At 40.1% G+C, this 12208-nt stretch overlaps 4 protein-coding genes across 5 annotated transcripts in view; all 4 read left to right on the top strand.

Annotated features, from left to right (window-relative positions):
- The window catches only part of LOC120567230 (protocadherin alpha-3-like), a 56064-nt gene that overhangs the window by 9567 nt on the left and 34289 nt on the right, over window positions 1-12208 (top strand). The gene's annotated exons all lie outside the window — the stretch shown is intronic.
- On the top strand, window positions 487-2991 carry LOC120567243 (protocadherin alpha-8-like). The gene has a single exon (XM_039814149.1). The coding sequence runs from the start codon at window positions 625-627 to the stop codon at window positions 2989-2991; it is 2367 nt and encodes a 788-aa protein (XP_039670083.1). The 5' UTR covers window positions 487-624.
- LOC120567189 (protocadherin alpha-C2-like) overlaps window positions 3917-12208 on the top strand; it is a 153391-nt gene continuing 145099 nt past the window's right edge. Inside the window, exon 1 of one of the 2 annotated variants that reach the window (XM_039814067.1) lies at window positions 3917-6391. In XM_039814067.1, the coding sequence (XP_039670001.1) occupies window positions 4046-6391 (2346 nt within the window). In that variant the 5' untranslated portion in view covers window positions 3917-4045. Of the gene's footprint in view, window positions 6392-9578; window positions 12113-12208 lie in introns of those variants that run through there. The other variant, XM_039814059.1, reaches the window with a different exon arrangement.
- On the top strand, window positions 6817-9356 carry LOC120567239 (protocadherin alpha-8-like). Its single transcript, XM_039814147.1, has one exon. The coding sequence runs from the start codon at window positions 6966-6968 to the stop codon at window positions 9339-9341; it is 2376 nt and encodes a 791-aa protein (XP_039670081.1). The 5' UTR covers window positions 6817-6965; the 3' UTR covers window positions 9342-9356.

Consider the following 12208-nt stretch of genomic DNA (forward strand, 5'->3'; position numbering starts at 1 on the left):
AGAAAAAAACTGCTAGTATGTTTGGAATCGCTATTCATGGTGCTGAAATGCATTGACTTCACTGTTTTCCAGCAAGAATATGAGCAAAGAAAAAAAAAGAATACAATTGGGTTAGCAATTTTTTCTGACACTTCATGTATGTTCCAATTTAGAGTATTTGCTATTTGGATTATTTCTGAAGATGGACTTTCACTGATTCATACTTTTTTTTCTGTGTGGCAGAGAAGAAAATGTAGCCTACATAGCTCTATGCCCTGTCCATAGCATTACGCGTTTGTAATCATATTCGTTTTCCAAAACCTGCTTTATCTCCGTTTTTGTTATATCTCCAAGTGGATTTGCTGACCAAAGTATATACCCTGGAATACCATTTTAACGACTTTAAATGGTTTAAAATGTTGCCCTCTTGGTGTCACTGTTACACCAATAAGGCCATAAAGGACTCAGCCCCTCCCAGAAGAAAGCTTTTGTTTGGTACAAACAGCAGAGGATACATTAGATGTAAGGGTGCGAGTTGGATGAGATGGTGTGGTGTGCTTTCTAAACATGGGAAACTAAACGTACGGGTAGATTTGATTTGCTGCAGAAACTGGCTCCTGTGTGTGTATTTGTTGTTGGACAACAATGGGGAGTAAAAGACGATCTCGCTCAAGTGACTATTGTTGGTTTGCTTTTCGTTTTTCCTTACTGCTGATTTTCGGAAAGCAGGTTCTGGCTGAATTGAGATACTCTATTCCAGAGGAGATGAAAGAAGGAACCGTTGTTGGAAATGTTGCTAAGGATCTTGGTCTGGACAAAACCTCTTTAATTGATCGACGATTTCGTGTTGTGTCAGGATCCAAGGACGCTTTTTTCGAGGTAAACACGGACAATGGTGCGTTACAGGTCCGTAAAAAGATCGACAGAGAGGAGCTGTGTCACGGTAGTGGTGCGTGTCTAATGGAGCTGAAAATCCTTGTTGAAAACCCTTTGGAAATGCACCATGTTATAGTAGAAATTACGGATGTAAATGATCACTCCCCCAGTTTTTCTGAAAAGGAACAGCAATTTCAAATATTTGAACATGCATCTCCGGGAACGCGATTCGATCTGCACGCAGCCCGTGATCCGGATGCTGGAAGTAATTCTATTCGTACATATACATTAACATCAAATGATCACTTTGAAATAGATGTTAGTCAAAGTGATGAGGACAAAATACCATTTTTAGTGCTGAAAAAGTCCTTAGACAGAGAACAAAAGAATAAACACGTGCTATTTGTTACAGCAGTTGATGGAGGTAAACCTCACAGATCAGGGACACTAAATGTTTCCATTATAGTTCTTGATATTAATGATAATCGTCCAATGTTTAGTCAGGATACTTACCAAATAGAAATATATGAAAACGTCCCAGTTGGTTCTACTGTTACAAGAGTGAATGCAACAGATCCAGATGAAGGGACCAATGGAGAAATAGAGTACAGCCTTAGCAAAACATTAGCACGTAAAATCTACGAGATATTTGAATTAGATAGTTTAAGTGGACAAATTAAATTGAAAGGGACGTTGGATTTTGAGGAAACGGAGATTTATAAACTAGATGTTCAGGCATCTGACAAAGGAACGCCTCCGCTAATAAGCAGGTGTAAAGTTATAATAAAGATAAAAGACGTTAATGACAATCCACCGGAAATAGAAGTGACATCACTGTCAAATACAGTGTCTGAAGACTCAAAGCCTGGCACAGTTATTTCACTTATTAGTGTGACGGATAAAGACTCTGGTGTCAATGGAAAAATAATATCGAGCATAACGTCAGACGTGCCTTTTGAATTAAAGCCCTCCTATAAGGAGAACATTTATTCAGTTGTCACGAAGGGATTTTTGGATCGAGAGGAGGTGTCACATTATGAAATAACAATAAAAGCCACCGATTGTGGTGAACCTCCCTTATCTACTGTTAAAACTCTCAACATTCAAATATCAGATGTAAATGACAACAGTCCACATTTCGACCAAAATCCAATACAGTTTTATCTGGTAGAAAATAATGTTCCCGGAAATTCAATATTTTCTGTAAGCGCAACAGACAATGATTTGAATGACAATGCAGCTATTTCATACCATATAGTGAGAGGAGGGAGTCAAAATGACATAATGTCTTTCCTAAATGTAAATTCTGATAATGGACACATTTCAGCACTAAAGAGTTTTGACTTTGAAACTCTGAAAACGTTCCAGTTCCAAGTTGTTGCCACAGATTCTGGAACTCCGTCACTAAGCAGCAACGTCACAGTGAACGTGTTCATTCTGGATCAGAACGACAACGCTCCAGTCATCCTGTATCCAGTCAGCTCTAACGGTTCTGCTGAAGGTGTGGAGGAGATTCCCCGCAATGTGAACGCAGGACACTTGGTGACTAAAGTCAGAGCCTATGACGCTGATATAGGATATAACGGCTGGTTACTGTTTTCACTGCAGGACGTTACTGACCACAGTCTCTTTGGTTTGGACCGCTATACAGGACAGATCAGAACACTTCGCTCATTCACAGAGACAGACGAGGCGGAGCATAAACTGGTCATACTGGTGAAAGACAATGGGAACGTTTCACTCTCAGCAACAGCTACTGTGCTTGTCAAAGTTGTGGAGCCCAAAGAGGCTTTTGCTGCTTCTGATGTTAAAAGTGCAACAAAGGATGAGGAGGAGAATAATGTGACTTTTTACCTGATGATAACTTTGGGCTCAGTTTCAACACTTTTTCTCATCAGTATCATCGTGCTGATTGCAATGCAGTGCTCCAAAACCACAGACTATACTTCTAAATATCTACAAGAGACTAATTATGATGGGACACTGTGTCACAGCATCCAGTACAGATCTGGAGACAAACGGTACATGCTAGTAGGACCCAGAATGAGTATAGGATCTACTATAGTCCCGGGCAGCCATGCAAATACACTAGTGCTCCCTGACAGGAGAGGGACATCTGGAGAGGTAAGAGTTTAATGTAGCAAGTGTTGTGTTTTTGTTGTTCAAATGCATATCCCATTATTTGAGGTTCATGGACTTGTTGTCTTAGTCAGCTCGTTTAAATGCCTTCATAAATGTATGATACAGGTATTATTGTGTTTTCTGTTTCCAAAAGAAACAATGTGAGTTTGTATACTTATTATAATGCTGGCCTCAGCTTCCTGCTTCTGTTTACTTAAGCTTCTGTCTGATGCACAACTTTCTCATTGTGAACACCAGAGGTGTTCCTGAAATAACTTATTCTTCTTTCCCAGTGAGAAATTAAACAAAGTAAATGGGTTACTTAATGGTAGCCTCATTTTGGAAACATGTGAGCAAAGAGCTTTACCACCAACCATCTAAAATTGTAATACAATTCTGAACAATGCCTGCTTACACTAATATAGTTAGTTTTGTGTTGGCAGTATTTATCACGATTGTGCAAAATGTATAATAATAGACACAAATAATTATGCTTGGAATCGCTATATATGATACTAAAATACACTGACTTTACTTTTCTGTACTATGTGCAATCAGGAATATGAGCAAAGCAAAAAACCAAAAAACAATAACAAACATTTTTATTATTTCTGAGCATGGCATTTCACTAATTCATACAGTTAGCTTGTTCTGTGTGTAGCAGAAAGAACAAATTAGTATATAGCTCTAAGGATAGAGCCCATCCATTGAATTCCACGTTTGGGATCATGTTGTAATTTCACAACTGCTTTATCGCCTCTTCTGTTTAAACATCTTAAGGTGAATTTTCTGATTAAACTATACAGGTATTGCCATTTTAAGGACTTTAAATCGACTAAAATGCTGCCCTCTTGGTGTCACTGTTACATCAAAAAGCCCATTAAAGACTCAGTCCCTCCCATAAGAAAGCTTTTGTTTGGTACACACAGCAGAGGATACATCTGATTTGAGAGTGCGAGTTGGCTGAGACGGTGTTTTACGTTTTCTAAACAAACAATACTAACTGGGCTGATATACACATTTGATTTGCTGCAGAAACAGGTGTGTGTGTGTGTGTTGTTGGATAACGATGGGGAGCGAAATACGATGTCGATCAAGTATATATTTTTTGCTTGGTTTTCATTTGTCCTTACTGCTGATTTTCGGAAAGCAGGCTCTGGCTGAATTGAGATACTCTATTCCAGAGGAGATGAAAGAAGGAACCGTTGTTGGAAATGTTGCTAAGGATCTTGGTCTGGACAAAACCTCTTTAATTGATCGACGATTTCGTGTTGTGTCAGGATCCAAGGACGCTTTTTTCGAGGTAAACACGGACAATGGTGCGTTACAGGTCCGTAAAAAGATCGACAGAGAGGAGCTGTGTCACGGTAGTGGTGCGTGTCTAATGGAGCTGAAAATCCTTGTTGAAAACCCTTTGGAAATACACTACGTAGTTGTAGAAATTACGGATGTAAATGATCACTCCCCCAGTTTTTCAGAAAAGGAACAGCAATTTCAAATATTTGAACATGCATCTCCGGGAACGCGATTCGATCTGCACGCAGCCCGTGATCCGGATGCTGGAAGTAATTCTATTCGTACATATACATTAACATCAAATGATCACTTTGAAATAGATGTTAGTCAAAGTGATGAGGACAAAATACCATTTTTAGTGCTGAAAAAGTCCTTAGACAGAGAACAAAAGAATAAACACGTGCTATTTGTTACAGCAGTTGATGGAGGTAAACCTCACAGATCAGGGACACTAAATGTTTCCATTATAGTTCTTGATATTAATGATAATCGTCCAATGTTTAGTCAGGATACTTACCAAATAGAAATATATGAAAACGTCCCAGTTGGTTCTACTGTTACAAGAGTGAATGCAACAGATCCAGATGAAGGGACCAATGGAGAAATAGAGTACAGCCTTAGCAAAACATTAGCACGTAAAATCTACGAGATATTTGAATTAGATAGTTTAAGTGGACAAATTAAATTGAAAGGGACGTTGGATTTTGAGGAAACGGAGATTTATAAACTAGATGTTCAGGCATCTGACAAAGGAACGCCTCCGCTAATAAGCAGGTGTAAAGTTATAATAAAGATAAAAGACGTTAATGACAATCCACCGGAAATAGAAGTGACATCACTGTCAAATACAGTGTCTGAAGACTCAAAGCCTGGCACAGTTATTTCACTTATTAGTGTGACGGATAAAGACTCTGGTGTCAATGGAAAAATAATATCACGCATTACCGAGGACGTGCCTTTTGAATTAAAGCCTTCTTTTAAGGAAAACACGTACTCAGTTGTCACGAAGGGATTTTTGGATCGAGAGGAGGTGTCACATTATGAAATAACAATAAAAGCCACCGATTGTGGTGAACCTCCCTTATCTACTGATAAAACTCTCAACATCCAGATATCAGATGTAAATGACAACAGTCCACAATTTTCTCAAAATCCAATACAGTTTTATCTGGTAGAAAATAACGTTGCTGGAGGGTCGATATTCTCTGTAAGCGCAAAGGACAATGATGCAAATGACAATGCAGCTATTTCATATCATATTGCTAGAAAGAATGATTTAACAACCTTCCTGAATGTAAATTCAGATAATGGACACATCACCGCGCTGAAGAGTTTTGACTTTGAAACACTGAAAACGTTCCAGTTCCAAGTTGTTGCCACAGATTCTGGAACTCCGTCACTAAGCAGCAACGTCACAGTGAACGTGTTCATTCTGGATCAGAACGACAACGCTCCAGTCATCCTGTATCCAGTCAGCTCTAACGGTTCTGCTGAAGGTGTGGAGGAGATTCCCCGCAATGTGAACGCAGGACACTTGGTGACTAAAGTCAGAGCCTATGACGCTGATATAGGATATAACGGCTGGTTACTGTTTTCACTGCAGGACGTTACTGACCACAGTCTCTTTGGTTTGGACCGCTATACAGGACAGATCAGAACACTTCGCTCATTCACAGAGACAGACGAGGCGGAGCATAAACTGGTCATACTGGTGAAAGACAATGGGAACGTTTCACTCTCAGCAACAGCTACTGTGCTTGTCAAAGTTGTGGAGCCCAAAGAGGCTTTTGCTGCTTCTGATGTTAAAAGTGCAACAAAGGATGAGGAGGAGAATAATGTGACTTTTTACCTGATGATAACTTTGGGCTCAGTTTCAACACTTTTTCTCATCAGTATCATCGTGCTGATTGCAATGCAGTGCTCCAAAACCACAGACTATACTTCTAAATATCTACAAGAGACTAATTATGATGGGACACTGTGTCACAGCATCCAGTACAGATCTGGAGACAAACGGTACATGCTAGTAGGACCCAGAATGAGTATAGGATCTACTATAGTCCCGGGCAGCCATGCGAATACACTAGTGCTCCCTGACAGGAGAGGGACATCTGGAGAGGTAAGGTGGTTTACATGGCTCAAACTTTGGTTTGCGTTTAATTCTAAACATGTCTCTTTACTGTACACTTTTTTATAGCTGAGGTACTAGCACAAATACACATTTCTTGTTTTGTGAGATGTGTTTTTTGGGGTTTGGGGAAGTGTGGTAATATCGCTATCCATTGTTTTTTTAAAATTTTTTTTTTTTTTTTTAATGTTTTTTTTTTATAAAAGCAGCGGTTGTGTATAAAAAAAAAAAAAAAAATATTTTTTTTTAAAACCCCTTTTTTTCTAAATTTTTTATGTTTGTGTAGAAATTTTGTGAAACACGGTGGTAATTCTCAAATTATCAGTATGTTAAAAAAAAGAGAAAAATAAAAAAACCTTTTGTCAAATATATGGTTCCTCCCCTTGTGGGATGGGTTTTCGCATTTCAGTACTGGATACATCCTGTACTCTCACAGCGAATATTCAGCGTCCGTGATTTTGATTATACACTGGAAAATGTACATATTATTTTAGGTACATCTATTTTTCTTTTGATGAAGGAGTCGTTATTCTGAATCATCGGGATAAATTTTTAATTTCTAGTTATGGAGCAGAAAGGACGTGGAACATCGAGAGCGCAATGGCGGTGGATCGCTTTCATTGTTTCAATAATTTTGATGTGGAGCAGAGCTTCGGCGCAGTTAAGATATTGCATCGCTGAGGAAGTTGAAGAAGGAACTGTTGTTGGGAATATAGCGAAGGACTTGGGATTGGAGAAGAACACACTGAAAGAGAGAGGATGCCGCATTGTTGAGGGTTCCACTGAGTCATTTTTTCATGTAAACCAGAACGACGGGTTATTGTACGTTGACCGAATAATTGACAGGGAGAAGGTTTGTGAGCGGAGTAGTGTGTGCTTGATCAACTTAAAAACTGTGCTGGAAAACCCTCTCGAAATTCATTATGTGACTGTAGAGGTGCTGGATGTGAACGACCACTCTCCTACCTTTTCAACGAAAGAGTCACGTCTCGAAATTTCAGAGTCAGTTGTACCAGGTTTGCGCCTCCAGCTGCAAGCAGCACACGACCCTGATGTTGGTCAGTTTTCAATCCAGGAGTATAAACTAAGTCCTAGTGATCATTTTCGTTTAGAAGTCAAAGATCGTGGAAAAGATGGAAAGATACCAATTTTAGTTTTACTGAAGACGCTGGATAGGGAAACAAAGACAAATCATAAATTGCTTCTTACAGCTATTGATGGAGGGAAACCAAGTAAATCTGGAAGAGCTGAAATTACAGTTGACGTTTTAGACGTCAATGATAATATGCCAGTATTCAACGAAGACACATACTCTGTACGTTTGGATGAGAATGCTCCCATTGGCACAACAATTATAAAAGTAAATGCTTCTGATTTAGATGAAGGATCTAATGGCGAGATTGCGTATTCATTAGGAAAAAATGTGAACAGCAGAATACGTGAACTTTTTCGTGTAGATCCAACTACAGGTGACATTATTGTTCAAGATCTGATAGACTTTGAATTAGAGGAAAGTTATGAAATTGATATACAGGCGTCTGATAAAGGATCAGCTCCTTTGAGGACAGACAAAAGTGTGTTGGTGAATATTGTTGATGTGAATGATAACGCCCCTCATATAGAGGTTACATCATTTTCAAGGGCAATACCAGAGGATGCAAGACTGGGAACCACTGTGGCATTAATCAGTGTTCTTGATAAAGACTCTGGTCTTAACGGGAAAGTGATTTGCTCCTTTAGTAAAGATGTACCTTTCATAATATCACCTTCAACACAAGACAACATGTATTCTATAGTCACAAAATCGCCCTTGGATAGAGAAAAGCAGTCCATATATGATGTTACAATTGTTGCAAAAGACGCAGGTGTTCCTTCGTTGTCTTCTGAAAAAGGCATTAGTATTGTTGTATCAGATGTGAATGATAACAGTCCAAAGTTTTTAGCCAGCCCTTACACATATTATGTTATGGAGAACAACTCTCCAGGAGCTTCAGTGTTTTCTGTGAGGGCATCAGACCACGACGAGGGTGATAATTCTCGTATTTTATACCATATTTTGAGAGCTGGAAAAGAGAATAACAAACTCCAATCATTCAGTCTTAACATAAACTCTGAAACTGGAGACATTATGGCGCTGAAAAGTTTTGACTTTGAAACTCTGAAAACATTCCAGTTCCAAGTTGTTGCCACAGATTCTGGAACTCCGTCACTAAGCAGCAACGTCACAGTGAACGTGTTCATTCTGGATCAGAACGACAACGCTCCAGTCATCCTGTATCCAGTCAGCTCTAACGGTTCTGCTGAAGGTGTGGAGGAGATTCCCCGCAATGTGAACGCAGGACACTTGGTGACTAAAGTCAGAGCCTATGACGCTGATATAGGATATAACGGCTGGTTACTGTTTTCACTGCAGGACGTTACTGACCACAGTCTCTTTGGTTTGGACCGCTATACAGGACAGATCAGAACACTTCGCTCATTCACAGAGACAGACGAGGCTGAGCATAAACTGGTCATACTGGTGAAAGACAATGGGAACGTTTCACTCTCAGCAACAGCTACTGTACTTGTCAAAGTTGTGGAGCCCAAAGAGGCTTTTGCTGCTTCTGATGTTAAAAGTGCAACAAAGGATGAGGAGGAGAATAATGTGACTTTTTACCTGATGATAACTTTGGGCTCAGTTTCAACACTTTTTCTCATCAGTATCATCGTGCTGATTGCAATGCAGTGCTCCAAAACCACAGACTATACTTCTAAATATCTACAAGAGACTAATTATGATGGGACACTGTGTCACAGCATCCAGTACAGATCTGGAGACAAACGGTACATGCTAGTAGGACCCAGAATGAGTATAGGATCTACTATAGTCCCCGGCAGCCATGCGAATACACTAGTGCTGCCTGACAGGAGAGGGACATCTGGAGAGGTGAGTAAATAGTTATATTGCATATACATGCTAATTTAAGGATCCGCTTTGTCATGGTGCTGAAAATGGATTTAGCCCACATGATGAACTGTTTTATTCAAAACAATTGAACACATACAGTGACATTTAGTAGTAATTTGTATAACGTCATGAAATGCATTATTGCAGACATTCACAGGGTGGCAGTACCTTATCAGTATAAAGCCTTATAGCGTCTTAGCGCAGGATCCACATGAATCCGCCCCTACTACGTTCAGACTGGTTAGACAACATTTAGCTGGCAGACTTGGATTAGGCCTCCGTGACTGTTTTTTGCAAAATACATTCTAAGGAGACATAAATATAGTTTGTGCTGTGATGGAAACGCAAATATAGATAGGTGGACAATGTTGGACGCGTTTGGATTTGTACTTTTACCTCAAAACATGAAACAAAGAGGACGGGAGGCATGGCGACAGCAATCGAATTTAATCGCCGTTTTGTTTTTGCTTTTATTTTTCAGAGTAGCCTCAGCACAGTTGAGATACTCTATAGCTGAAGAGCTCAAAGAGGGAAGCTTTGTTGGAAATATAGCTAAAGATTTGGGAATTGACCTGAATTTAATGAAGCAGAGGGGATTTCGTATTATGTCCGGCTCGACTGAACCTCTTTTCAAGGTAAATGAGAATGACGGGATCCTTTATGCGAACCATAAAATAGATCGGGAGGAAGTATGTAAGGAGAGCAGTGCATGTTTAATTAACCTTAAAACTGTTCTCGAAAACCCACTAGAAGTTCATTATGTCACCGTGGAGATAACAGATTTAAACGACCACTCTCCCACATTTCCAGAGAAAACAAAGAGGCTAGAGATCTCAGAGTCTGCGTTGCCAGGGGCACGATATCAGTTGCAAAATGCACACGACCCGGATGGTGGAACAAACTCCGTCCAACAGTATAAAATCAGTCAGAATGATCATTTTCGTTTAGAGATTAAGGACCGCGGCAGAGATGGTAAAACTCCAATTTTACAATTACAGAGGCAGCTTGACAGAGAGGCCAAACGTAGTCATAAATTGGTGTTGACTGCTATAGACGGCGGAAATCCCACAAAGACAGGCACAGTTGAAATATACATAGATGTTCTAGATGTTAATGACAATATGCCAGTGTTCACCAAAGACACATATTCCGCCGTGCTACAAGAGAACGCCCCAGCTGGCACAACAGTCATCCAAGTTAACGCAACAGATCTGGACGACGGTCCCAATGGGGAAGTGGTTTATTCATTCGGCAGTGATGTAAAAGGTAAAATTCGAGAGCTGTTTGATATCGATTCTGTTACTGGGGAGATAATTGTGAAAGGTCGTGTAGACTTTGAGGAACAGGACAGCTATGACATTGATATACAGGCATCTGACAAGGGAAGCATTCCATTCAGAACAGATAAAAGTGTCATCATTAAAATTGGAGATACAAACGATAATCCTCCTGAAATAGAAGTGGCATCGTTGTCAAGTGCCGTTTCAGAGGACTCTAGACCAGGAACAACCATAGCGCTGATCAGCATTACTGATTTAGACTCTGCATTGAATGGCAAAATAATCAGCTATGTAGCCGAAGACAGCCCGTTTACATTAACCCCTTCAATACAAGATAACATGTTCGCTGTTGTCACTAAGTCACAGCTTGACAGGGAACAGCAATCAATATATGATATTACAATAATCGCTAAAGACGCAGGTGAACCAGCCTTAACATCCGAAAAGACTATAAGCGTGTTTGTATCAGATATTAATGACAATAGTCCCATGTTTTCTGTGAGCCCCTATAGTTTTTACATCACCGAAAATAACCTCCCAGGGGCCTCTTTGTTTTCTGTAAGAGCCTCTGATCGCGACGAGGGAGATAATGCGCTTATTTCGTATCATATTCTCAGGAATGCAGGTTATGAAAATAAAGTGACATCATTTCTTAACATAAACTCTGAAACTGGAGATATTTTGGCGCTAAAAGGTTTTGACTTTGAAACACTGAAGACTTTCCAGTTCCAAGTTGTTGCCACAGATTCTGGAACTCCGTCACTAAGCAGCAACGTCACAGTGAACGTGTTCATTCTGGATCAGAACGACAACGCTCCAGTCATCCTGTATCCAGTCAGCTCTAACGGTTCTGCTGAAGGTGTGGAGGAGATTCCCCGCAATGTGAACGCAGGACACTTGGTGACTAAAGTCAGAGCCTATGACGCTGATATAGGATATAACGGCTGGTTACTGTTTTCACTGCAGGACGTTACTGACCACAGTCTCTTTGGTTTGGACCGCTATACAGGACAGATCAGAACACTTCGCTCATTCACAGAGACAGACGAGGCTGAGCATAAACTAGTCATACTGGTGAAAGACAATGGGAACGTTTCGCTCTCAGCAACAGCTACTGTGCTTGTCAAAGTTGTGGAGCCCAAAGAGGCTTTTGCTGCTTCTGATGTTAAAAGTGCAACAAAGAATGAGGAGGAGAATAATGTGACTTTTTACCTGATGATAACTTTGGGCTCAGTTTCAACACTTTTTCTCATCAGTATCATCGTGCTGATTGCAATGCAGTGCTCCAAAACCACAGACTATACTTCTAAATATCTACAAGAGACTAATTATGATGGGACCCTGTGTCACAGCATCCAGTACAGATCTGGAGACAAACGGTACATGCTAGTAGGACCCAGAATGAGTATAGGATCTACTATAGTCCCGGGCAGCCATGCAAACACACTAGTGCTGCCTGACAGGAGGCCAGCGTCTGAAGAGGTAAGAGCAATAGTTTGTTCGTTCTGTCCTGTAACTTTTTAGAGCTCATTTTGTGTGAATAACATTAGCTCCGATTTATGAATTATCATGTAATAC

The sequence above is a fragment of the Perca fluviatilis genome, chromosome 10 (genome assembly GCF_010015445.1).
Source record: "Perca fluviatilis chromosome 10, GENO_Pfluv_1.0, whole genome shotgun sequence".
Lineage (NCBI taxonomy): Eukaryota > Metazoa > Chordata > Actinopteri > Perciformes > Percidae > Perca > Perca fluviatilis.

Excerpts from the sequence above, each read along its gene's own strand:
- LOC120567243 (XM_039814149.1), top strand. The coding sequence starts at position 625 with ATGGGGAGTAAAAGACGATCTCGCTCAAGTGACTATTGTTGGTTTGCT.
- LOC120567239 (XM_039814147.1), top strand. The coding sequence starts at position 6,966 with ATGGAGCAGAAAGGACGTGGAACATCGAGAGCGCAATGGCGGTGGATC.